This window comes from Neopsephotus bourkii, unplaced genomic scaffold (assembly GCF_033783945.1).
Source record: "Neopsephotus bourkii isolate Nb327-2 ecotype Australia unplaced genomic scaffold, CSIRO-AGI_Nbou_v1 NB_1624, whole genome shotgun sequence".
In the NCBI taxonomy this organism is placed as follows: Eukaryota; Metazoa; Chordata; class Aves; order Psittaciformes; family Psittacidae; genus Neopsephotus; species Neopsephotus bourkii.
In genome coordinates this window covers 7350345-7378237 of record NW_026902099.1, presented here as the reverse complement: position 1 = coordinate 7378237, position 27893 = coordinate 7350345, and the positions used below count along the sequence as shown (strand labels likewise).

Genomic DNA, 27893 nt, shown 5'->3' with positions numbered 1-27893 from the left:
TAACAACAAGTGATAATTAGCGAGACGTGGTTGTTAACATTAGATTTAGTCATGAAGGCTTTTACTGCTGATGCAGAAGCAGATGGAGTGCCTATTTATGAGTCTTATTACAGGTTAAGTCAACTGCTATGAATTTGTCTCCCAAATGTGCTAAGGGGGTAATTTATTTTCAGCCACAATTAACTTGTTAAAGATTAAAGATACAGTGGCTCAGTGAGGGATAGTGAATGTATGGCACATTATGAAGACATTTTAAGTACTGCTTAGATTTGAAAGCCATTATGATAATTAAATTATTTTAGCTCAAGCTTTTCTCAAGCAAGGAGGTGGCAAAATTCCATAATGTTAGTCCAGAAACTTCAAGATCATTCTATCTATGGTCATATTTCATAAGTGGTAAGCATTATGGGAGGACATTTTTTGGTTTTAGAGCTCAAGTGTCAGGCTGGTTGGCATGTTTTGTTGGTTGGCTGTTGCTGTTTTTATGAACACAGTACATCAGCCTTCTCTGTGTCAGAGAGGCAGGGACACACTTGCAAAAAGTGTTCAGTGATTTGAAGGACTTGTTACTTACCTACCTCTCATAGCCATTTCACACACAGACCTGAGACTGACTCTCATGTAGTGTGCTAGCATTGAGACAACTTCTCTCGCCTCATCAGCTGCTCTTTGGGGTGCTAATGTTACAGCCTCTTTAAAAAATAGAAATATGTCCCCAGGCACATGTGTCTGCATCCAAAATTGTCATAAGTAAAACTAAGTACATAATGGATAGTCTTACCTGCAAACATGTCGTGCAAAGGCAAAGCTCCTCTATGAACACCACAACTATGCTTTTAGAGGATTCTAGCTGGACTCCAAATTTGTCATGTGAATCATCAGAACTGTTTTGCATGCCACAGTTTTCCCTTTGATGTAGTTATCCACTTGTGTTTTAGGAGAATCTGCATTGTACACAAACAGAAAATTCCCAACACAATTCTAGAGTATGAGCATGTTTCCCAGAGGCTTAATTCAAATCAGCTTACCAAAGTCTTTATGATCTACAGTAGTGGTTCTGGAAAAAATGTCAACATCTAGATGTTCCTTGTTTATTTCTCAAAGTAGCTTCAAAATTTTATTCTAACAATTATATGAGGTACTTTATCACTGGAGTGTTACAGAAACAGTGCACAAGAATTGAAAATAAAAGCAATCACACAGAATAGCAGTCATACAATAGCTTCAGCTAACAGCTTTGAAGAAGCAGAATCTTGTAAATATAAAATGAGTTTAATATTTTCCTGATGCATACTTTTTTAAAACGTAATGATTAGTGAATAATATTTCAAATAGATTAAGTGACCCAGAGTAAGGATTGTTATTAGCATGTCTAATCAAAATGGAGATTTTTTAATTAAGGAGGCTTTGCAGTGCTTCAGCAGCAGTTGGTTATTGAGTCCCTTGAATAGCTTGGACTCTTAACAGATGCTATTCTTATTATCTTCACATCTGGATTACCTCACAGATACAAATAGTGTTGTGGGTCATAGTTAAGGTTGATTCCATTTGTATTCATACTCCTATGTTTTTGCAATAAAGCTAACATCTCCTGGAGTTATAAATTCCCCTGTTTCTGTTTGTCAGCTCTGGGAAGTCCTCCTTGGTTAAGGTGTGCCTCAGTGTTGTGATTAAATTATGAAAAGAATTGTTTAGCCCCAGTTGTAGTAGTTCCAGAGCTGCTGTTTTGTCTGTTACAGGACATGTTGTCTTTCACTGCATTGCCGTGTCTGCAGTAGGATCTATCAATGAATTACCAGCACTGATCTTGCACACTGCTCCATCTTCAGGCTAGCATAATCATATAAAAAGGAACAGTAATATGTGTGTGAGTTTGGATAAGCAAGGAAGACTATGGCATTTTTTGTACTTGGAGTTGTTATGAAGCATCTACAGTAGCTCCTGATGCAGAGTTCCTCTTTCAGCTTTCACTATGTCTGATGTGTGCTCTGCCTTCTGCCTCTGGTATGGGTAAAGATGCATGAACTATGTATTGTGCTGAGTTAATGTAGTATCTTCAAGTGATATGCATAATTTGGTGGCGTGTTGGGGGATTACTTACATTATAGCAGTAGTATTTGACACTCCGTGAAAACTGGTTTTTGAAACCATGATTTTCTTTCTTACTTGATAATGCCAGAATTCCAAAAGGTCTCAGGTAATGATTATTTTTTTTTCGATATTTATTTATGTTTTTTCCCCTCTAGGAAATGTTTCCAGACTGCTCACTTTTATTTAGAAGATAATACATCACCTCGAGTGATTTCTGCTCCCCCTGCTCCAATCTTCCCAGTCTCAGGTATTTTTTGTCAACTGTTGTGTGGATTGGTGCTAGCTATTTGAAGATGCAGTTTTGTCTGTGTCCATAGGTTAATTCTTCACCTAGTGGAACATCTGTAAAACAGAGCTTTGTACCCTATTATACTAATAAGCACAGGTGCATTTGGCACAGGCAGAGAATAGCGTTACTAGTACTCTCCTGTAAGTAAACACAGAAGAGAAATAGCCTCACCTTAGAGTTGTCTCAAAACTAACGCTGTGCCTTCTAGCCGTAGACTCACTAGGAATGGCTGCAAGCGTAGCCATGTGAGCTACACTAAACAGCTCCAGTTCACTGTCATAGAGGATTACACCAACAATGTATTCGGCTGCCTTTGCTTGATTTTGTCACCTATTCATAGAACATGACCATTCATTTTGCTAGCAGGACCCATATTTGGAGAAACTATTTTTTTTATTTCCTCCACAAAGAGTATTGGAAGAGCATGTGCAGCCCTCAATTTTTTCAGGAGAATGAAAAGCACCTTAAATAGATTTAATTCTGCAGTAGATCCCAAGCCACATTTTGCCCATAAGAAAAGGATATTTTGTTCTACAAGTAATGCTTTTGCGAAGTGTGCTTTTGCACAGGGTGTGAGTTCCCTTGGAATGACTAATGGAAGCAAAACCAGCCCTTGTGTAGATAACTAGCAAACACATTTCATTAAATAAACCCTAAACATTAGGCTGCTCCTTTAACTGACTTGTAGGCATCTTTAAATGCCTCTCATGCTGATTGGCTTTGTTAGGAGATGCATAACCATTTTTTAAATGGTTAATAGGCAGGGATATAGCTTCATATCAGAAAACATGTGATGATGTATGAATGGCAAGTGGCAACCATTATAGGATATCTCTGCTCTTACTCTCTGTCATTAACTATATTGCAATACAACTATATAATTTTCTTGCATTTTTTTCCTGACCAGCTCATCTCAGGGAAATAGTGTTTTCCATTGTCATAAGACAGAATTGCATTGACAGCTATTCTGAGTGCTTAGAATACATGGTCTAATGCTGGAGGTTTCCCTTCTGCAATACTGATAAATAAAAGTGTTTCTAAGTGACAGAAAGATACATAAAATATTTTACGGAAAAAGCTGCAAACACTGAGGAAATATTTGTCTTTTATTTTGCCTGCAACAGGCACCAAGTGGGCAGTTTTTGTGTTTTCTGCTACACAAGTGTTTCAGCAGCATGATTTTACAACAATTGGGACTAACTGCAATGTAATACTGGCAAAGAGCATGGAGCAGGGAGAGCATTTTGTAACTGTTGAGTTTAATTTTTTGTTACAACTGTGACTAAAAGCACACTTCACAGATCTCATTATCTGTTAAGTTTTCCTTTTCTGGATCTCATTATCTGTTAAGTTTTCCTTTTCTGGGGTTTCATTGGCAGAGATAGGAGAATTGAAGTTATTCACAGAAAATGCCCTGGCACTTCACAACATAATTCACAGATGCATTCAGAACAAATAACGAATTACAGGGTAATATTAGGACCCACTATCATCCATTAAGTAGTTTGAAGTGATACCTGCCATCCAGATAGATATAAAATATATTCCTGGAGTCAGAAGTGATTGAATTGTGAAATTATCACTAGCAAGGGAAGAAAAACAGTAATTACACCAAACCTGAGATCTCTTTATCCCTTACAGTCCTTGCTCTTAGGGTCATTTACCTTCCCTTCTGGTTTTGTGTTTGCATATTATTAGAATAAACACTTTATGCCAGGTTTCATCTCTGAAGTGTGAAGATAGTGTTACACATTTGTTCAGCTTCTCTTAGGCATCACTAGATAAATTCACTTTTTGTATTCAGATCCATTCATGTAAGTGGAAGACCAGATGGATCTCAATACAAATCAACAAATTCTTTGTAACTGAAAGCTAAAATTATTAGGTGGCCTAAATGCTGAACATCTGTTGATGTAAATAACAGGTCCTTATTCAATGTTTTTGATGTTTCTTTCTCATATGAAACAGCAACGAAATTGCAAATTATGAAATAAACATATTTTTAATCCATGGAAGACCTTAAAAAAAACCCCACCAAAATTATTCCTCATAACCAAAACTAGCTGAAATAATGTCATCTTTTAACAGGTAATTAACAGAACAGATGAGTCTGTTTACATAGCATATTTGCAGGAAAGAGAAGATTGAAAGTCCCAAAGGTTTTTGATGTGATCCCTAATGAATGTTCTACACAAGAGTGTTTTTCTGTATTTGTATAAAGTATAAAGGAGATGTCCTGAAATATAAACATCAGATGGAAGATTTGGATGCGGTATCACAACCCAGAAGTGCCTTGAATCACATTCATTGGTTAAGAATGTAGATACTGTCTTTATGGAAATCCAGAAAGTCTAAAACTTAACTTTTTAACTCAAAACTTGAATCATAAAGCCTGATGTGAAAATTTGCAGTCAGTACTCCCAGGATCAAACATAGCATTTATTAATAGATAGAATTCCTCATAGAATCATGAGGAGAATGGGGGGAAAATTCCTACTGGAAGTCCTCACTAACACAGTAGAAGATGAAAATTAGTTGTTGTTTGCTTTGGATGCCAATGCATCAGTTAAAATTATACTACTGGCATAATGCTGCATTATTTTAGTAGGCTTGAGACTGTGCAGCTAGTCCATGTACTGTATCAGAGTTGTGGTGCAACACTAACCAGCTGAAAGCACCGAGACAACTCTGCCTGATCATTCTTTCTTTACCGGTATTATTTAGAGCCCTGGTCCTACCCTTTCCCTTTGAATATCTTGTAGCAAACTACTAATCCTTCCATTTCCTCTTGACTTCACAGGGAGTTATGGATTCTCAGCAAGCTCAGCATCTTGCAGAATCAGCAACTTAATTTTGGGGTCTTAGAGACAGAGCAAGGCATTTTCTTTATATTCTTTCTGAATAATCATTAAGAAATGTGTAATTGTTAGACAATGATTTTAGAAAAGTTAATGGTGTTAAAGAGTGATTTTATTTTTGTGGGAATTGTATATCCAAAGTTCATGCCAAAATTTTTATTTCAGGATGTTGTGTGGATTGCCTACATATAAACTTCTTCATGTCACTGGCTTTTTATTTTGTCATAAATATATTTTTTGTCTTTTCCCACCCCTAAGATGATGTTGGAGCAATTCCAATAAAGCATTTTCCAAAACATGTTGCAGATTTACATGCAAGTAATGGTTTTTCTGAAGAATTTGAGGTATGGCTCTATGATGTCATCTTTCTTCTTAGCAATACAGATAATGTTAAATTTAAATGCCTGGGTACAGAGAACTGGGTGTTACGTTCTGACCTGGGGACTAATTTCATAAATACGAGAACTGTGAGCCCACTGAGGACTTGTTTTTTATAAGGACTAGAGAGATTTATAAAAGCTGACAGGACTGGGACACAAATGGGAACTTTTATCCCTGTGATAAAATACTGAAGTACTGTATGAATAAACTGTGAAAAGATAATGCAATCTATATGGTTTATCAGATACAGTCAGACATCTAAAGCTTTTCCAACACTAATGCCAATTGAATTTTGCAGAAGCTACCCACATTTGCTTGTTCTATTTACAGAGGGAAAAAAAAGGAAATAATAATAAGTACTTATGGCAAGACCTCTGATTAACAGGGGAGATATGTAGTCTTCATATATAGCAGCTTATGGTTCCTTTCTAAAGTATATGTTCATAAGAGGTATTTCAAAATTCTGAAACGTGCTGTCATCATTTAATATTACTATCACCGTATGTAACTAATGAGCTTCATTGTTTTTTCACATTCATATGCATTGCAAGAATTTAAAGCTAGGTATGTTCTAACTAAAGGTCACATAAAATAAACATTATAGCTCCCTGTAATAAACATTATAAACTGTAATTGAAAATGTATTATTAGAATTTGTGACAAGTGGTTTCTAACAAAATCAGTCATTTGGGATGGAAATAAGTTTTTAAGTCATCTCTATTAAATTAAACTATGATTGTAACATTCCTGCTGCAAAAGCAATGCTGAAAATAAAAAAAATCCTATCTGCTGGTTTTGCTTTTGCTTCCTCAGTCAATGTATTGTCATCTAATGGACCAAAAATTCCATGTAATTCACCCAGCCTTCTTCATCAGCATTTCTTATCCAATTCATTTAACATTAAGAATATCCACTTGATTGTGGGACCAAACTTGTAAATGCTTGTGAATGTCCAGGACAAGTTGAGCATGTGCATACGCACTGGCAGGACTGGGCTCCAGCTAGACTGGCTATTCACAAGAGCAGATGTTGAAGGACTGTGGGTAAATACAATGGTAACGAGCTTCTTTCATCATAAGTGAGAACAGCAGTATAAAAATCAAATTGTTCATCCTAAATTGTTTTTTTTTTAACTGAAATTGTTCTTTTCCTAAATTACAGCAGTGATCCAAAGACCAAATATACTGCCTCTCACTGAGCTACGCTTGCACCAACTGAAATATTTCAAGCTTAGCTGTTTCAGAAATCTCAGTGTCCTCATCATTTCTTGGAGATCCTTTTCAGCTTTACAGACTGTCCCAGAATTAGTGTCCTCGTCTTTTCTCTACTAATAAAGAACTTCTTAGAAGATAGAGAAAAACTGAAATAGAGTCACTGTCTTTACAGAGTCAGCATACATTTGGAGAGTACAGGGGTGTTTCAGGTTTCTTATTTATGTTATTATAAAATAACTCATATTTTGAAGCTAATTTTCAGACTGGAACCCACTTTTCTCATATATATGTATATTTAAATAGCTGAAGGTGATTAATGTTAAAACAAATCTTTAAAAAGTGTTGGGAAACATTATTACAGTACTTTTAACAATGACAATGTATTTCCTACTTAACAATGTGGGCCTTATAAATGCTTGAGTTTCCTGTCAGTTAAATAAATCAATAACAGAAAATCAATTATTTTGTGAGTCTCACAGACTTTGTGCCTGTCTTCTCAAGCCTGTCTCTCTCTTTATAAAAATACTAGATTGATTCATTGAGAAATTGCTATCAGACTGAGGATTGTAATGCTGTCCTTTAGTAGAGTATCATAGGGCTGGCTGAGCAGCTGCAGTCCTGTTCCAGTTGAATGAGAAGAGAGCAACAGCACTCTCCAGAGAAACTAATGCAGTTATAAGGACCAATAACAAGTCCAATGAACAGTAAAATAGATAGATAATCTGGCTAAAAGTCAGTGATGTTGCTCAGATGTATAAGCTTTCACCAGCCTAAGGTCTAACATTAAAGCTAAAGATAGGAAACCAGATGCCACTATCTTAACAGGAAAATTGTCTCATTTCGCTTAAGAGTTACATCAGAGTGTTAAGCTTTGTTGTTATTATGGAGATATATTTTGCATGACCATAACTGTTTTCCATATAGTAATTGTAATTTATATAAACACTTTTATCCATCTGTGCTGTGCTGTGGAATTTGATTTTTTTTTTACTTTTCTTGCATTCATTCCCTCATTAGACACTGAAAGAGTTTTATCAGGTAAGGAATTATTTCACTGCATTTTTTTTTTTTTTTAGCAATGAAATAGCTGTAAAATATCATAGATAATTGGGTATAAGGTTGTGGTTCTTTTTGTGCTGACTTACTGTATTTTAAGACAGTTTATGTATCTTAATGCTCATTAAAGCATGACATACATTTTATTATTTTTATTTCAGGAAATCCAGAGCTGTACTGTAGATCTAGGTATTACATCAGACAGCTCTAATCACCCAGACAACAAGAATAAGAATCGATACATAAACATCGTTGCTTGTAAGTAAATGGTTCACTTGATATTTTAAATAAATAAACAGTACACACTGAAAGCTCTAGCTACTGTTCAGAAAAAAGCTTGGGGGGAAGTAGCATGAGATTTCACATCTCTTCAAGTTAGCCCTCTGGTGTTCTGCTGCTTTGATGAGCATGTGTTAGCAAGACTTATTAGTGTTTTCTGTGATGACCCAAACAAATTTCGTTATAATGCCATTATAAAGCCAAAGAAGCTGTGTTTTTTGTTGCCAAAATTAATACATCTTTGAGCTGGAACAATGATGACTTATCTTGTCAAGGAGCTTTCACAATTCCTGAATAAATTTACTGTCAAATATAAATATAACTGTAAATGTAACTATAAATGTACTGGTTTTATGTAGTGTTGTGCCCTGCCACAATATAAAAGTTCAGCTTCATTAACCAGGACACGTTTTCCCATAACATCTCGCTTCTTCGCTATCCCAGATATTTCTTCTCTGAAACACATCTATTCAGTTTTGTTCTTCTCTCTTTGAAGATACTGTCTCTGGGCTCTTGATCATTTTGGTGAATCTTTTGAATCCTTGGATTCATTAGTTTGTTTTTTTGCAAACTTGACTGTTGAATATGATTCATACCTAAGCACAGGATGTTTGCGCATGTAATCGTCAATGTCTGAGTCCTATGTATTGTAAAAATTCATTCCAGTATTTTTAAAAAAGATGTGTTATAGAAAGAATATAACTCTTGCAGAAAACTATGCTCGTTTTCTCTCTTGTTTTACTCCAGATGATCATACTAGGGTTAAATTAACACAGCTTGCAGAAAAGGATGGAAAACTGACTGATTACATTAATGCCAACTATGTTGATGTAAGTGACTTTTTCTGTCTGCCAGCTTATTCATCTGTAGCCTTTTCTGTAAAAACTTGCACGGCAGTGAACAAACTTAATAAAAAAAGGAGTATCACAATTTTACAGATTTTGTTAAAAAAAACACAAAGCTTTAATGATCTATGTTAAGCCTACAGTGTTAAAGCACAGGTAAAAGTCCCATTCTTTCTTGAATGTATCTTGATCTTGTACCAGCTGCAGCTTAGTGAAAAGTTTTGTGAAACAAAAACTGTTCTGTAAGGTGTGAGTCATTTCAGAAGCATTTTGCATCTGAATGTTCTTTTTTATATTTTTGGTAAATGGTTAATTTTTCTGCCTGAGATAATCTCATGAGAAGAAGATGCTATTTGGTTGCAAGCCTCACTGACCCAACATTTATTCAGTTTTCATTACCTAGCAATTTACATGTGAATGATCTTGATTCATTTTTTTAAACCCCTATCATAACAGATGTCTCTTAATCACTATCATGTCAACATTCTGCCAAACCACAGGCAGTTGAATATATATCCTATTTGTTGGAATGATGAACATTGACATAACAGTTGCATTCATATGTCTTGTGGGTTTCTGCAATTTGGATAGTTATAAATTCAAAAGTACTTAAAATCTTTTGAGATTGTTTAAAAATAGATACATAAAAAGTCACATACTTCTCCCGACCTCCCTTTGGTCATGGACTGTGATTTGACAAGTGTCATTTGTTGTATTTCAATCCAGGGTTACAACAAGCCAAAAGCCTACATTGCAGCTCAAGGGCCACTAAAATCAACAGCAGAAGATTTCTGGAGAATGATATGGGAACATAACATAGAAGTTATTGTGATGATAACTAATCTTGTTGAGAAAGGAAGGGTATGAGTACCTTTGTCTATTACTATTTCTCTGATATTGATAGATCTACCTCTAGTAGACTCCTTTCTCTCTTAAAAATCTGGTTTAGGCATTTACTGAGCAAAAACCAGTCTGTAGTAGTTGCTTGTGCTACAACATGAAAGTATAAAGGTGCAGATTTGTAGTATGAACTAAAGAAAACATTTAAACTCAACTGTCAACAAGAAGTCTTGAAAATACCATATTCTAACTAAAAATACCCCCAAAAGTCTTACGCTGAAAAGGAGTGGCCAAACTGTGGACCTTGTGCCACATTCTGCTAGCAATCTGCTCTTGTGTCATTCTTTTTCTCAGAGGTGCCTTAGAGCTTGGAAAGGAGAAAACTGTCGTTCAGGTGATATTTTCTGGATATTGACTGGCTGCTCCTTGTTAGCATCCCATAGGACCCACAGTTCTCTTCCTACTACGTGACTAGATACACCTTTGTGCAGTGAGAAAAAATAAAGTCAAACCCCGTCACAGGATGTGTGTTTCTCCAGTTATGTGATTGGAGTTTACATGTACCTTCAAGTCACATAAGGATACATTGCATCACATTTGCCACACATTGGCAGCAATGCCTAAAATGCATGTAAGTTTTGTCATATGACCTATTCAGCATCTATCAGTGATACAGACACAGCAAATGCAGACAAGGGCCACACTGGGAGTACCACTTCATACATAATAACATGCTATAAAAACATACTCCTGTAGTATTCCGAGAGAAGGTTATACTTCTACATAACCAAAAGGCTAGACATCAGACTCTATATTCTGGCACACACAAGCTCACTCTTACCCTTGTTGATAAGATAAAAGTATCCTCTGCCCATGCTATGAGCCAACCAAACTCCACATACAACTATACTGATTTGTATATATTCCTATTTTTCCTATAGATTATCTGAGGGTTTTGTTTAGATTTCAGATTGCCTGTAGAATGGCAAGTTCCACTATACTAGAGCCCTTTAACTCTTATGATTTAAGCCTCTCTTTTTTAGTGTATTCCAAATAAAGAGCATCTTTGCACAGCCATCGATACTTACAGCACAAAATAAATGCACATTATTTGTTCCCTTGCACTGAAGATCATGGCTTACAGAGTATATTGAGAGTCCCTGTATGTTTGTGTGTTTGACTGTGCTTTGAAATTTGAACATTTCAGCTTGCTAGTTTGACATTTTATTTCCTTTGTCTTTTTCTCTGCTTTTCATTTGCTTTCTAACAGAGGAAATGTGACCAGTACTGGCCTTCTGAAGGTAGTGAAGAATATGGGAACTTCTTGGTAACTCAGAAGAGTGTTCATGTACTTGCCTATTACACTGTGAGGAATTTTACTCTCAGAAACACGAAGATCAAAAAGGTTTGTAGCATCTTGAAAACATAGTAGGCAAAAGGGAGTGTCACTCGGAATACTTTTTAAGGCAGATGGCAGCTCTTTTATGTTGTATATGTAAAACTGAATTCTGTAGATCTCAACCAGCCAAGATGCTTGTCAATTTGACCAGATCAACAAACTGAGAAGTCTCTGGCCTGTAGTACTGGTGCAACGTAAGACCATCAGGGTAAATCAGTGATCACATCGGAGAGCTGATGTGGCCTTTGCCTGCCTGGTGAGCAGGAGGATACATTTTGAGAAAGAGAGCAACTAGCAGAAAATGTGGTGTGAATTAAATTATCCACCTCGGATATCCATTTTCCTTTTCAAGGATAGGTGGATCCACACGTTTTATTGTAATCAGAACTAGCATGCTCTCAGCTCAGCAGTGTGACACTGGCTACTTTGAGGGGAATACTGAACTTTTCATTTATTTCAGCCTCCTAAATGTGAGACATGTAGTCTCTCAGCCTCCCTGTACAATTGTTGCATAATGTACAGCACTTACTGTCAAGTAGTTCATTCTGTCTATTTTAGAAACCAAGCTTTGAACAAGATGACCTGCTCTCTGAAGGTATCCCTGGTCTGAACTGTCACTGAGGGAGGGAACTTAGAAAAGCAGTCTGCACAAGCCTGCTTCCCTTGTAGGTCACTGAAGCTGGGTGAGATGATTTCTGTCCACCTAACAGAGGAGCAAATTGGCAGAAATAGCAGGAGACTCTCAAGAGCAGCTGTAATTTGTAGGCCCTCCAGTGTTCTTAACCTTTCTCTATGGCTTTCTAAGGGACAGTGCCATGTCATTTTTCCATTCTGTGGGCAAGCTGATGTGAAAGAAGGCACTGGTCCTTCCTCTTCTCTTTGAAAGGTGGAATTTTCAGCTAGGTGGCATGATACTAACTAAATTAGGACATGACTAATTCAGGAACTAATGGGTATCGAAATATTGCCAAGTTATGAAGAGAAGTGGTCTGCTTACATATGGAATTATTTTCCTCCTGCAGGGTTCCCAGAAAGGGAGGTCTAGTGGACGTATAGTAACTCAGTACCATTATACTCAGTGGCCTGACATGGGTGTCCCAGAATACACGCTGCCAGTTCTCACCTTCGTGCGGAAGGCATCGCATGCCAAGCGCCACGCTGTCGGGCCTGTTGTGGTTCATTGCAGGTGTGGTTTTTACTGCTGTAAGGTTCACTCTGCTTTTGTTTTGCAGAAAAAAAAGAATTTTTCCATGGTGGGTTAAGCAAAATTTCACTCTCACATTTAACAGTTCCTGATGGAATAAGATTAATTCCTTAGCTGATATTTCTATCCTTGGTAAGGCTAACTAATCAACTGTCTGTGCTATTTCTATATATCTCCATAAATAAGATGCTGCTGCTCTGCACTATGTTCTTTTTTCTTTTTCTTTTTTTTTTCAAAAATGCTTTTATTTTTACCTTTTTGCACATTTCGATACTACTCTCTTGACTGCTGTGAGCTTACCAGATGCAGATATGGCAGTAATTGTTTAATTTCTGCAAATGTGTCGTTAGGTTGTTTTTCGCTCATGCTTTCTTTGGTGCAGGGGTACTCTGTAATCCTAAGAGGAGCTCTGTCCACAAAAGAAGACTCACTCTATTCCTGGCTGAACTTCAACTCTGCTGTTTTTAACATTACTCTGCGCTCTAGCAGTCATTTGCAATGGAGGAGCATTCTGGGGAACGGTTTGAGGCCTGCATGTGCCTCAGTGTGCAGGCAGGTGTTCTGTCAGTGCTCACTAAAACTGGGCAGCTCAGGGAAAATTGGTTAAAAAGGGCTTGTAGGGCCTGGAATGACTTCACAATGCCCGTGAAGGACCGGGTTATTCTAAAATATATAAGCAGGTTCTGGTTTTCCACTGTAGTACCTCACCTTTGATGGAACATTTGGAAAGAGAACCTCCTCATGAATTCTGTCCTTCTGGAGCTGACTCTGAGGAAGCTAACAGGTAAAGTCGTCTCACAAATGCTGCAAATGAAGATATTTTATTTCCGGGATGATCTAATCTGATTGAAGTTTGTTTTTAGCTTGGAGAATGACAATTCCACATTTTGGTTGTTCTGCTGCTGTCTACATCCTGCCTGTTCTTGGGATGTTCAAACTAAGAGTTTCCCCAAAATGCCAAGTCTGAGATCTATGTCAGTGAGTTGAGAGATCAGCAATACATTATAAGTCAATAAAATTCAGTTCTTAAAAAGTGAATAGTGGAAAGTTGTGTGGCTTCAGTCAGACCTATATATAGATACAACTCATCTCTGTGTAAGCAGTTTTATTCAGCTTTTAGTTTATTGTCCCCATGCACTATGGAATCTCAAAGGAGTTATCCCATGTTAGAAATGCAACTTTCACTTATCTTTACAAGCTATATGGAGGACAGAGATGATAAACTTCATGAAACATTTCTTAGCTATTTTTATGCTTTAGTACTTTTCACGTTCAGTCTTTCATTACAAGTACAGATGGTATCTGGTAACCTTCATACTTTTTTGCATCTAATAGAGTGTTAATAATATGGACCTTTCAGTTTTATATCACATTTATTTAGACAGTTTATTACTGCAATCTGAGCTCACACTACCCATGCTTTTTGCCACCTCTGTGGTGTGGGTTTTCTCTGTGGAAGAAATTAGATGACCTATTTAGCATGTACAGACTGAGCTTGGATCTGCCTGTAAGGGACCATGCAGACCCAGTGCTGTGTTGCTGTCAAGTTACATGTACCAATACACATATGTTTCCTCATAACATAGAGGGAAATTACAACTGACTAATTCCTATATCTATCTAGGTAACAAAAAAATGACTTATTGACCTTGCACTCCCTACCCAGATATTTTATGAAAGAAAAGGTTGCATTTTAATTTTACAGTACAGCCATTTTAATGCTAAATGAGCCAGAGTTCGTAACAGGAGTGAGCTGATTAACCCTTGCTTATGCACCATTTTAAGAAGGGTTTCAACCATACCTTGCCACGTTAGCTGTGTCTAAAGAGCACTAAGCTTTTTCTTTCATGGGTGTACCTTCAGCAGCTCTGCCACTTCCTGAGCTTTTCCTCAGTCTGGAGTCCTTGAAATCTCCTACATCTGTAGTGGGTGGCATAAGGCAACTTTCCCTTTAAAGTGATGTGTGTTCCAGCATAGAGCAGCATAAGCATATTAACTGTGCCCAGATGCTGCTGGCCTATGCCACCCTTTCTAGACAAATTTAGCAAAGAATCCTAAAGAAATCAGAAGCCTGGAAATTGCAGACCTGCAGGAAACCCCTTAGTTTCAATTATTCAATTGATTTCAGTTATTTCAATTGATACTTTAAAAATCATTTGAGAAAATTATCCTAGATCTGTTCTTGCACAAAAAAAAAGTTGAGTTTTCAAGATTTTTCTTCATAACCATTCTTGAAGTTTTAGCACAGTATATCACACAATAAAATGATTTGCAGAGGAAAATCTTGCTTTCGCACCAGTTTGTTGAAAAAGCTGTGTAAATGAAACAGTTATTTTCATGATTGTTATACTTCAGGCTCAAGACTATTTTTTTTTTTTTGTAGTGCTGGTGTTGGAAGGACAGGCACATACATAGTGTTAGACAGCATGCTGCAGCAAATTCAGCAGGAAGGGACAGTCAACATATTTGGATTCTTAAAACACATACGTACCCAAAGGAACTACTTGGTGCAGACTGAGGTAAGAATGAAATACATATAGCAAGAGACTATTACAGACGATTTCTCTTTGCAGGAGGAGAGATAATGCAGTTCTCTTTTTGGCATCACCAGCCAGACTGGCAATCCATCAGCAGACTGGATTTTCCCTTTTGCTTCCCTCTTGTTTATAGAGGCATTCTTCTAGGCTCACTTAGAGCAGTGCACTAGAAATTACCAGTCTATGGACTCTTCTCTGTTTATTAGGGAGAACTCAGTAGAGGAAAAAGTCTGTTTAAGTTATGCTTCCCACAGCAGCACTTTCTTGTCAGGGAGTGAATTTTTGTCATAAGACTCTTTTAAGGAAGCACCATCATTAGGTGTTCAGGTCTTCACTGAACCTGATCAAACAGTTGATATTAGGCAATAAAAAGTAGAGAAAAAAGCTGTTTCAGACAGAAGATTATAGATGCTTTAAACTGAAGATTATAGATAGAATAGTGAAAGAAAACAATAAGGGCAACAGCAGGGCTTTTGAAAATCTATTTCAGGTTTCAAAGACAGATGGTTAAATTCCCCAGTGCTTTTCAGTAGATAAAAAGGTAATCAGCAACAGCATGGGCACTTGCTCCAAAGGATGTGAGAGAGAAAATGGAGGATAGCAGTAGGAAGTGGGAGTGGTCACTATTGTGAGAAAGGCAGGAGAGTCACATAACAAGCTGGCTTGAAACTTGACTCAAGGCTATGCTTGCATTCTTAACTCTGTTCTTTGAATATGAGATACCACAGGTGGTGGGGATTCGGTATCATATCATATATACATTGCGTGTGTAGTTCAGTTGTGCTTGTAAATGTGTACTGCCACTGCAGAGGGGCAGCCTTCACTGTAGAGGATCACTTCTGAGAAAATTCAGAACATCACACTGTGAAGAAGTATTGACAGCATCAGAAGTGGCAGCTCAGCCAGAGGTGTCCAGGGGAATCCAAAAATAATCAGATGTTTGTTATAATTTTCCTAGGAGCAGTACATCTTCATCCACGATGCATTGGTTGAAGCGATACTCAGTAAAGAAACTGAAGTCCTCGAGACTCACATTCATGCCTATGTTAATGCCCTCTTAATACCTGGACCAACAGGAAAGACCAGACTGGAGAAACAATTCAAGGTGAGCTCTCCCAGATAGCAATGTGAAAAGCTTTAGGCTTTCAAGCTTGAGTGACTTAAAAATATAAGTCTCTCAACACAACTTTTATGAGCTTTCTTTATCTAAGATTCAACTGCTGAGGCTAAATTCAGAACAATTTAACAAATTCATGCAGTCCCGTTGGAACAAAGTAATTATTTGCATATTCTTAAAGAGGAAATAAAAAAAAAAAAAAGCATGAGAAACAGGCCTGTATGTAGATTTTGGGAAACCTACCTAAATCTTTGCACAAAGACCCCAAAGGTAAAAAAAAAGCCTGGAAAGTTGTCATTCTGGGAAAAAAAATGTCATGAGCTATATTGATCAATCAATGTATTCCCCTCAGCGTACAGCTCTGGTTTGAAGAGAGACTTCACCTTAGCAGGCAATATGGAACACTCTGGCCACCCAGAAAAAGGGCAGACCCGGGGAAACAGCCCAGAGTCTATGAGAGACTTCTGGGAAGAATGAGAAGTCTGGCTCACTCCCTGGCTACCTTATAGAGGAGGCACAGAAAATCCTACCTTTTCAGATGAATTTGAATCCAGAGAAGCAAAACACACTTAAATGTTTTCCAGATTATATGGTAAAACAAACTTTAGTCTCTGTAATGTAACAGGAAATTAATTATTAGAACCTTTCTCTTTAAGTATTTCAGTTCTAAGGAGGATAGTGTGGAACAACGTATACTCTTTCTACAATAACCTATTAGATCATTAGTAAAGAATTTAAGCAGATAAATCTGTAGATAATACCAGTACATAATGAGGCTACGAACAATATTACTATTTTCTGATGTATTTTGGCTACACACACATAGTAACTAGTATTTCTTCAAGATAATGAACAGTACAGAGTAACAGAAGAAGAGCAACACACTGAAGGATTTCACACTTCACTGCCATTATGGCTTGAATGATCCAATTGTGTTGCAGTATTTTTTCCTAGGGAAAATGAGAGCCTCTTATGTCAGCTGTGATGTGCTTTGGGAAATAAGCATCCCACCTTTCCTACATAGATGAAAGAATAAAACATATACACGAACAGAGTATGTAAATATATGTAAGCATAAAGTGTGTAGTGCAAACTGCAGGAGCCATTTAGAGCTCCAATTTGAAGAGCTTGAATGTTATCAAAAAGGGATATGTCTCATTTAATCTCATTTTCCTTTGCAAGATAAAATTATTAGAATAATAAAAAAATGTGGAGTCTTGTTTTGCTGAAGAACTGTTTTAGATGAAACAAAATTCTGGTCTAACTCATTTTTATGGAACTTTCCTCGTTTGCTGTATGTTTTTCCAAGGCAGGCAGCTTCTGAAAGCTACACATGCCCAGCCCAAAACATCACAGAGAAGGCTTTCAGATTCTTTTGAGCATTCTGATTCATTCAGTTCATATTACTAGCAAGCAAAATAAATAAATTAAAAAAAAAAAAAAAAAAAACAAAACACAAAGAAACACAACCTAAAGCCTAGGAAAAACATGCTTTCCAAGCCTACTTCATGCCTAAGCAGTATGTATATAGCATTTTGGTGTATATATGTATTTATTCTCATACTCTTGTCTGTTTGAATTGTATTAGTTGAAACAAGTAAGTCAATGAGACATTCCCCGCATCCTATTTTCCTCTTACAGGTTTGGAGATAAAATTGGGAAATTCATAACAGAGACTTGGGATATCTAGAGATGCCTCACACAATGAGCTAATACTACCTTCATAGCAATGCAGATTTTTCTGCATAGACATTTACCATTCTCCAAGACAATCTGAAGTTACACAAATAGCTATGCAGGCAAAATGGAAATGACACCAGGATGGCAACAAGTACTGAGGGGCTGGTTATGGAATACATAAAGCAGGATTTCCTTCAAAGACATGCTTATCAATCTAGGGCTCAAAAATCACTTGAACTGATAAAACAGTGAAGAAAAAAATATTCTCATGATTTTCTAAGTAGTTTAGCCAGATAGCTACATACCTAAAGCTTAGAGGCAGCCAACCTGCAATACATGCACCTTCTGTTAAGTCCAGCAAATGAAGGAGTAGGGTTTGTACAGTCACCTGATTATTTTATTTTTTGTTTAACTTCATTGTTTCAGTTACTGAGCCAGTCTAACACACAGCAGTGTGATTATTCAACTGCACTCAAACAGTGCAACCGAGAAAAGAACCGAACTTCATCCATCATTCCTGGTAAGCTTGTTCAAATCGGCTTCTCTTTGCATGGCAAATTATTTATGAACTATGTGTATGTGTCAAGACTTTAATCTTTCCTCAGCAAGAACCGAAGACAACTACATTGGTGCACAGCAGTGTTCTGTAAAGTACTTTTAATGAATAAATTATTTAATTACTACACATAAGAAAACAAAATAGATGGCTGAATAGCACTTTACCCTGCTTGATGGAGCTTAGTGTTATCAGTATTGTGAGATAGGTGAGATAATTGCTGTAGTATCTGAGTCATTACAACATACATACTAGATAATGACTTTTGTTTTTTACAGTGGAAAGATCTAGAGTGGGTATCTCATCACTGTCTGGTGAAGGGACAGACTACATCAATGCTTCTTATATTATGGTAAGTCAGTTAACTGTATTGCTGAAAACATTGTCCCATTGTACAGCTGTTCTCAGAGCTGCCACACGTCTAAGTTTGGGTAGCACAGTCCTGATTTTGAAAGCTCCTTTCTTTCCTTATTCACTCTGCCTGAAAGAGTTCACCCAGGAATTATTATTACTGTTTTTACTGGTTTTAAGCTTGGTTAAATGCATTACACTTCAATGATCTTAGAACCAGAAATCCCATAATAGCTTTAAAAACCGGTAAAGCTGAATGCCAACTCTGGAAGAGTCTTCAGAGGTGAAATGAAAGTGTTAACTAACAAATTAGTTTTTAATGGCTATGCTGTGGCTTGCCTTCGGACCTGATCGTCTCACAGAGCTTTTGCAACTGGCACAGCCCAAGGCAGCATAGCTCATCAGCTTTCCATTATCTTTTTGTTCGCTGGGTTTTCTTCAACTCTTTTCCCCTTCATTAGCTGAGAGGGAGGAGTAAGTGCTTCCTGGACATTCAGGAAAGAGATGGGAAAACTCCCTGCTGTGCTTTGCATGCATGATCTTTCATCAGCTGCATTAGTGCAAAGGAATTCTCTATCGTTCTTTCCTGGTAAGAAGTTGATCTGGGACATCTGCACAAATTAAGAGAGCCCCCTGGGAGTTTTGCAGATCTTTCAAGTATTTTTTAATTTGTTTCAGGTTTCCAGCTCCTCTGGAACTGTGGCTCATGTAGAACAATTACCATGCGTGTATGAGTTAATGCGTTCTCATTCTGAGTTGGCTGTTCAAGTCTCCACTGATTTGTCTTTTTTTTTTTTTTTAATCAAGTTTCTTTAAGTTTAAAAAAATATTTCTTTGTGATTTAATTTATTCTTTTCAGCTGGAAAACACTGCATTGGAAGTTTTATATTCTTCTAATATTTGCAGGAAGTCAGAGGCACAGGCTGTAATTTATTTTATAGGCTTCTGGCTCTGTCAGCTGGAAGCCTCCTTTAAATGTTAATAGTTGGGCATCAGTTCTGAGTCTGTTGATGTTTGTTTTGCAGGGTTATTATCAAAGTAATGAATTCATTATTACCCAGCATCCCTTACTACACACTATCAAGGATTTCTGGAGAATGATATGGGACCATAATGCCCAGCTAATAGTCATGCTTCCTGACAGCCAGAATATGGTAAGTTTTGTGGCTGATTGATTGTTATCATTTTATGTATGAATATTATTAGTATTGCCATTTTGAAATGTGCCAGACAGGAGACAATACCTTGGATTTAAATATATATATATATATATATATACTTATTAATAATATTGCACTGAGTGTAAAATCTCCAAATCATCTACTGGAAATCTGGTGACCCTTGCCTGGGCAGATTGGAACTGGCACAAGAAAGTACTGAATCATTCTTGTATAATTTATAAAAAGAGTCAAGCAGCAGAAGTGTCTGTTGTGCAAGTTTGGTTTTCGCTCAGTTTCACTTTTACTTCAGCTGTAATATGGCTTCTTCAGCCATTATTAGGTAAGGGGAGAAATACGAGGTTGTTTCTTACACAACAGTGGCTGATGGGACCTGGGCAGGGTCGGGAGCAATGTCAAAAAACTAGCTGGATGGCAGAGCCCAAAGAAAGGTGCTGAATGGAGTTAAATCCAGTTGGTGCCAGTCACAAGTGGTGTTCTCCAGGGCTCAGTACTGGGGCCAGTTCTGTTTAATATCTTTATCAATGATCTGGACAAGGGGATTGAATGCACTCCAGTGAGTTTGCTGATGACACCAAGCAGGCAGAAGTGTTGATCTGTTGGAAGGTAAAAAGGCTCTGCAGGGGGATCTGGACAGGCTGGATCAGTGGGCCAAGGCTAGTTGTATGAGATTCAACAAGGCAAAGTGCCAGGTCCTGCACCTAGGTCACAACAACACCATGCAATGCTACAGGCTTGGGGAAGAGTGGCTGGAAAGATGCTTGGTGGAAAAAGAACCTAGAGGTGTTGGTCGACAGTGGCTGAACATGAGCCAGCTTGTGCCCAGGCAGCCAAGAAGGCCAGTGGCATCTTGGCTTGTATCAGAGGTAGTGTGGGCAGCAGGGCCAGAACAGCGATCATCCCCCTGTACTCAGCATTGGTGAGGATGCACCTTGAATCCTGTGTTCAGTTCTGGGCCCCTCACTACAAGAAGGACATTGAGGTGCTGGAAAATGTCCAGAGAAGATCAGTGAAGCTGGTGAAGTGTCTGGAGCACAAGTCCTGTGAGAAGTGTCTGAGGGAACTGGGGTTGTTTAGCCTGGAGAAAAAGATGCTCAGGGAAGACCTTATCACTCTCCACAACTGCCTGAAAGGAGGTTATAGCAAGGTGAGTGTCAGTCTCTTCTCCAGAATAACAAGCAAAGACAACAGGAAACAGCCTCAAGCTGTGCCAGGAGAGGTTTAGATTGGATATTAGAAAAATGTGTTCACCAAAAGGGTTGTCAGGCACTGGAATAGGCTGCCCAGGGAAGTGGTTGAGTCACCATCGCTGGAAGTGTTTAAAGACATGTAGATATGGCACTTAGGAACATGATTTACTGGTGAATTTTCCAGTGATAGCGTAATGGTTGGACTTGATTATCTTAAAGGTCTTTTCCAACCTGAATGATTCTATGATTCTCTTGCTCACCTCCTGAAGTTGCAAGCAAATATTTATCTGACTCTAAACAGCAAAGGAAACACATTTTCATCCTCTATGTGTAATTTAATAACAAATTAGTATGTTTTGCAGTTACTAGAAATGCAGGAATATCTTGAGAGCTTTTAGATTGGTACTTAGAGCAATCTTGAGGTGTGAAAGGACATAATGTTTGGTAATGAGTTTGGAGGAAAGCCATGTGTTGGAGAATCTTGCATGGTTGGAAACACATGTACAACTAAGACATATTTTTAAGTTAGCCCTTGTGATAAGGGAGGTTCTTTTGCCAGGAGGCAAATAAGAAAGGCACTCAGACCATGTAAAGTATCATTTAAAATGCTGCTTATCAGAGCTAACACTATAAAGGAGAGGTAAACTTACATCAGATAGATGCTGGAAACCCCAAGTTGTGAATTGAATAGGTCTCTTATCAAGGTACATCATACCATGCAGCTGTCATCCATGGAAGGGTTCCCCCCATTTTGGTCATTCAAACTATTAGAAGATTTTCATAAAAGAAAATAACTCTGTTTATCATTTCTGCTGTCAAACAGGCAGGTTGTTCTCTTGACAACTTTTACTGCACTTTTAGATAATCCCAAGGCCCTGGAAGTGGTGTACTCATCAGCACAGTGGGAGCTGCCTGTGGGCTCCCACATTACAAACCACAAACTCAGTTTATCCTGTGACCGTGGGGTGTGGGCAGCACAATACAACCTGAAGGTCAAACTGGACATGTGGCACAGCACAGCACATGTAGGTTATGTGAGTCACTATCTCCGTAGGATACAGCAGTTTTTCTTGATTTCAGTAGGGCATTTGATACTGTCTCCCAGAGCATACTCATAGATAAACTAAGGAAGTGTGGGCTTGATGATCAGGTAGTGAGGTGGATCAAGAGCTGGTTAAAGGGAAGAAGGCAGAGAGTTGTAGTCAATGGGGCAGAATCTAGCTGGAGGTCTGTGACTAGTGAAGTACCTCAGGGGTCGGTGCTGGGACCAGTGCTGTTTAATATTTTCATCAACGACCTGGATGAGGGAACTGAGTGTATCCTCAGCAAGTTTACTGAAGACACTAAACTGGGAGGAATGGCTGACACACCAGAAGGCTGTGCTGCCATTCAGCAAGACCTGGATAGGCTGGAGAGTTGGGCGGGGAGAAACTTGATGAAATTCAACAAGGGCAAGTGTAGAGTCTTGCATTTGAGGAAGAACAACCCCATGTACCAGTACAGGTTGGGGGTTGACCTGCTGGAAAGTAGCGAAGGGGAAAGGGACCTGGGGGTCCTGGTGGATAGGAGGATGACCATGAGCCAGCAATGTGCCCTTGTGGCCAAGAAGGCCAATGGCATCCTAGGGTGCATTAGAAAGGGTGTGGTTAGTAGGTCAAGAGAGGTTCTTCTCCCCCTCTGTTCTGCCTTGGTGAGGCCGCATCTGGAATATTGTGTCCAGTTCTGTGCCCCTCAGTTCAGGAAGGACAGGGAACTGCTTGAAAGAGTCCAGCGCAGAGCCACAAAGATGATGAAGGGAGTGGAACATCTCCCTTATGAGGAGAGGCTGAGGGAGATGGGTCTCTAGCTTGGAGGAAACTGAGGGGTGACCTCATCAATGTTTACAAATATGTAAAGGGTGAGTGTCAGGATGATGGAGCTAGTTTTTTTTCAGTGATGTCCAGTGATAGGACAAGGGGCAATGGGTGTAAACTGGATCATGGGAGGTTCCATGTGAACATCAGGAAAAACTTCTTTACTGTGAGAGTGACAGAGCACTGGAACAGGTTGCCCAGGGGTGTTGTGGAGTCTCCTACGTTGGAGATATTCAAGGCCCGCCTGGACAAGTTCCTGTGTGATGTGCTCTAGGTTACCCTGCTCTTGCGGGGAGGTTGGACTAAATGATCTTTTGAGGTCCCTTCCAACCCTTGGGATTCTGTGATTCTGTGATTCTGTGATCAGGATCACTACAGAGGTGTCTGAAAAGCATCACTTGTGTGTAATCTTGAGTGTAATCCCACTCAAATTCTTGTCAATTTAAATCTAGCTGGCTGCACTGATTACTTATTTATTATGTTGGATTAAGCTTGATTTTAAGAGCTCAACATTACTTATTTTTTTCTTGTTTTTTTTTTTTTTTCCTCAAGGCTGAAGATGAATTTGTATACTGGCCAAACAAAGATGAGCCTATAAACTGTGAGACCTTCAAAGTTACAATGATTGCTGAAGAACACAAGTGTTTGTCTAATGAGGAGAAGCTCATAATCCAAGACTTTATTTTAGAAGCTACACAGGTAACACAGTCATAAACATGTAACTCAGGACTTGATTTCTTAGAAGTAATGCCTACATTTTGTTACGTTTTCCACTGTATGTGAGTGATAAAATTCCATACCTTTGGGAGAAACCTCTATAGCTAATGTGGGTGTGATGACAAGGGGACTAGGTAGTCTAACCTCCACAGCAGTGGAATTCTGTATGTGTAAGCTGCATCAGGACTGAAATGGGATGAAAGATAAGAATAAAGACAGTCAATTTTTTACCAAATTGATTTATGCTTTTTTCACCCTTTTAGGATGACTACGTACTTGAAGTGAGGCATTTTCAGTGTCCAAAATGGCCAAATCCTGATAGTCCTATTAGTAAAACATTTGAACTGATCAGCATCATCAAAGAGGAAACTTCCAACCGTGATGGACCCATGATTGTACATGATGAGTAAGAACTGCAGCTATCAGCTTCTTTTGATATTTTTTTGCCCGTAGAGCTATCCTTTCATCTCGTTTAGAGTGAAAGCCACTGAAACAAGGCACGAAGTCTTCTCCTAACAACAGTGCTGCTGCTTCTGTTTCAGCAGCTTTAGTAAGAGAAGCATTTTTATTTTATCACACTTCAGTGTTCCCTTTTCAATTCTATCGTTTTGATACTCTGGGTGATTGTCAAGTAGGGCACTGGAGAGGAGATTGATCAGATCTTCATTGTTTCTTACTGAAAGAAGCTACACTATTCAGATGAGGTACCTTAGTCTTCTCCAGCTGTTTAATAATAGCCAAAAGTAATGAAACGTTGAAATACTGAAGGACCTGAGGCCTTCAGGATTTGCTTAGTAGAGGATTGTAGGGAAATAGCTCTAAGACTGGCTTTTAAAGACTCTCCAGAAGTTGTAGCCAGGTGCTGCAAAGGTTGTGTTCAGGCACTGCTTAGGAGGCCTCTTTCAGAAAGTGTAATGATCAAATGACAGAAATTAATCTTACCGGTTTACCCTGGATTTTGTGTGATCTCCAGCTGAACAAACTTGATCTGGTTTCCAGAGACTTATTTTTTATGTGTGTTTTGTTTGTGTTTCTAACTTTACAAAGGCACGGAGGGGTGACAGCAGGCACTTTCTGTGCATTAACAACACTTATGCATCAACTGGAAAATGAAAACTCAGTGGATGTTTACCAGGTAGCAAAGATGATCAATTTGATGAGGCCTGGAGTTTTTACAGACATTGTAAGTAATAAGTAAAATGTGTGCATATTCTTTTTCCTTTATGTGGTATTATTAGCATGCTTAAATCTTCAGGAAACATTACTGAAGTACTGGCACCTTCATTTCTGCATGAATTAATCAAAACTGTCTTCCAGAGGTGCTGTAGTAAACTTGCTGCTCATTCCAAACCAAAGTTTTTCCTGTGAAGTGGCCATCAAGTGGTTATCAAGAGGCCATATTCAAAACGTACAGAGCTGCCACCAACATCATAAGATCTGCACTATATCATATAAATAAAGGTTTTATTCAGCAGGAATAAATCCCTACTCCAAATAGACCCTGACGTAGTTACCCTAGTTTTCCATTTCAGGGTGGACTTTGATATTTCATGATCCAGTGAACGGTCACTTGACACCGTTGTCACTGAGTTTACAGAAAGAAAAAATAAACAAACCAAAGCAAACAACCTGAAAAGTGCAATAAATGAGACCTTCTCACTAAGTCAGTGTCCTGCAAATGAAAATTTCTTCACAGAAATGAAAAACTACAAACCCTGCCCCTTTTGTCAAGCCACTACAAATCTGACAGCTGTAGACCTACAGTGAGCATGATAAGAACATTTTAAGAGTGAAACTAGGGTTTGAGTTATCACATTTCTGACAGAAAAAACAGGCAATGACAGCAAAAGCAGGACATGACACAGATTGACAGATGTGTCCACCCCTTCCCCTGCCCTGCTAGACCAGGATGAGGAGCCTGGTGAACAATGGAGTGAAAATGGAAACCCTTCCCACCCCAGAAGTGCAATCAGAACCTTCACTGCTCTTGCCCCAGCAATTACCTGGGCATTATATCTCAGGTTTCCAGTTTCCCATCTGCTACTGCAGATTTTTAGATTTGTTGTTCTTCCTACCCTGTATCTCTTAATCCATCCTTATAGTCCAAAACCCACTCTATTTAGTTTGCCTTACTGTTTCTCACTCCTTCCATCATAGAAATTCTTTATCCTCATGTATCCATCAATGAACAGACAATACTCTCCTGCCCTGTCAGAGCATCCACTGTTACCTGGTGCAACACTGTTACCTGGCCTTCGCTCTCCTTGCACAGAGCCTACTGCTCTTTCCCCCTTCCCAGCACACACTGCAGGCCAGCTAACCTTTGGTACTCCCCATTTCCCACTGCACCTAGCTAAGCAATGGCCTCAGTGAATCTTCCCACAAAATCTCATCTCTCTTCTACGTCCTTTTCCTGGCAGGATCTTCAAAAACATAAACGCTAACTGCAAGTACCAAAAATAAAAAAGAGAAAAATTCTGCCCGGATAGAATTCAGAAGGCAAAAATGAGATCATATTCAAGGTGGGGGGAAAGCCCACAGACATGCAGTAGCCCTAATCCTGACCCCATTCAGTTAAAGGGAACTTTGCAGTTGACTTTAACAAGGATCAGATTCAACACACAATATTCCTTTTAAAACTTGGTTTCCTCCCTTACCTGTACTGTGTTCCTTAATGTGCTTTGCATTGTGTACAGGGGGAGACATTAGTCAGAAAATTAATAAAGCTGCTAAGTAACACTGCATTGTGGAGCACAGTCCATTAACAGCCTGACACATCAGCTGTTAATTAATTTTGAGGAACAATGTTAGGAGATAATCTAGTGTTACAGTTTCTGACAACGCATTGACTATATCCTCTTTTCTTCCCCAGGAACAGTACCAGTTTCTGTACAAAGCTATTCTCAGCCTTGTCAGCACAAGGCAAGAAGAAAACCCTTCAGCATCTATGGACAGTAACGGCTCAGCTTTACCTGATGGAAATGCAGCTGAAAGTTTAGAATCTTTAGTTTAATTAACACATAAAATTAAACACACACATACCTGTGTCACACCAGGTGCACCTGGAGTTTACCATTGTTATTTTCAGTTTTATACTTGGGGGGGGGCGCTCTGTCCAGTCAATGTATGTATAACCAGATCCCAACCATTGCTCAGTCATTTCTGTTACATATGACTTTACTGTGGAACTTCTATCATTAACAATGTGTGCCTTTTCTTGGAAGATTTCTTGTAATATGTTGTTACGTCTGGACTAACTTGATTGACTTTTACAGTGTTTCTAAGAATTGAATTGTGGTATGTTTTTTCAGTATTAGTTTTTGATTTATCTGGCTTTACTTTGAACTTAAAATTATCATATTTATAGATGTTAGGAATTCCCAACTACAAACATGTCATGGGTTTAGTATTTGATTGATTTGCTGTATTTATAACAATTTACATTTGCTAGAAATATAACTTTTAATATAGTAGAATGTAAATAAAATACTGTTCTCCATAACATTCAACATTTTAAGACTTCAATTACAGATTTAGAATAGCAATCTGATACTTACTGTAAATACTGCTACTTCTGTAGTGATCCATGGACCAAATTTATATTTATAATTGTAGATTTTTATATTTTACTACAGAGTCAGTTTTCTAGTTCTGTGTAATTGCCTTGTTAAAATGCTGTAGTCCAGTATGTTTTTATTTTAACAAAGTCTTCTCATATATAATTGTGCATCTTAAGCAATTAACCTTCATAAAGCTGCATGTGATTTTAACTTTTTGTGGGAAATAGAAATCATTCATTTTGAAATGAGAAGTTTTTATGAGAATAACACCTGTACTTGGCATTGTTAAATCGTTTTTACCTATGGCATTGCAAAAATAAATATAAATATTCCAGTCTGTGCTTAGCAGTCTTCCATATATAGTAAAGAGTCATCACTGTCACCTAGGATAGGTTTTACTTACAAGAGCTAGGACTCAAGGCTGGCCTGCAGACAACTGCTGTTCCCATGGAATCTGTGAGTTCAGAAGATGCTTTTGGAAAACTCTTGTTATTTAATCTCTCCTCCGCTTCCACCCCTAGCCATAGTGGTCACGTTAGCTCTTCTGTAAGTTTTCTTTGCACATCCCCTGTCTGGTCCCACAAGGTTAATGGGATGTCCCAGGCCTCCAAATTGCTTTAATTGTCCCCTCACAAGACTTCTCCATGCTGCCTTTGCTTCAGATCCTCCATTTAGGTGCTGAGCTCCTTGCTGCCTCC

At 38.3% G+C, this 27893-nt stretch overlaps 1 protein-coding gene across 7 annotated transcripts in view; it reads left to right on the top strand.

Moving 5' to 3' along the window:
- Window positions 1–27529, top strand: part of PTPRZ1 (protein tyrosine phosphatase receptor type Z1) — a 141922-nt gene extending 114393 nt beyond the window's left edge. For 2 of the 7 annotated variants that reach the window (XM_061372986.1, XM_061372988.1), the window contains exons 14-29: window positions 2247–2338; window positions 5497–5582; window positions 8051–8147; window positions 8916–8998; window positions 9740–9874; window positions 11124–11258; window positions 12275–12438; window positions 14840–14975; window positions 15952–16098; window positions 18217–18310; window positions 18625–18698; window positions 19723–19851; window positions 23471–23617; window positions 23899–24041; window positions 24683–24818; window positions 26508–27529. In XM_061372986.1, the coding sequence (XP_061228970.1) occupies window positions 2247–2338; window positions 5497–5582; window positions 8051–8147; window positions 8916–8998; window positions 9740–9874; window positions 11124–11258; window positions 12275–12438; window positions 14840–14975; window positions 15952–16098; window positions 18217–18310; window positions 18625–18698; window positions 19723–19851; window positions 23471–23617; window positions 23899–24041; window positions 24683–24818; window positions 26508–26648 (1939 nt within the window). In that variant the 3' untranslated portion in view covers window positions 26649–27529. Of the gene's footprint in view, window positions 1–2246; window positions 2339–5496; window positions 5583–7850; window positions 7872–8050; window positions 8148–8915; window positions 8999–9739; window positions 9875–11123; window positions 11259–12271; window positions 12439–13156; window positions 13241–14839; window positions 14976–15951; window positions 16099–18216; window positions 18311–18624; window positions 18699–19722; window positions 19852–23470; window positions 23618–23898; window positions 24042–24682; window positions 24819–26507 lie in introns of all 7 variants that reach the window. The other 5 variants (XM_061372981.1, XM_061372982.1, XM_061372983.1 and 2 more) reach the window with 5 other exon arrangements.
- Window positions 27530–27893: the final 364 nt, after the last annotated feature.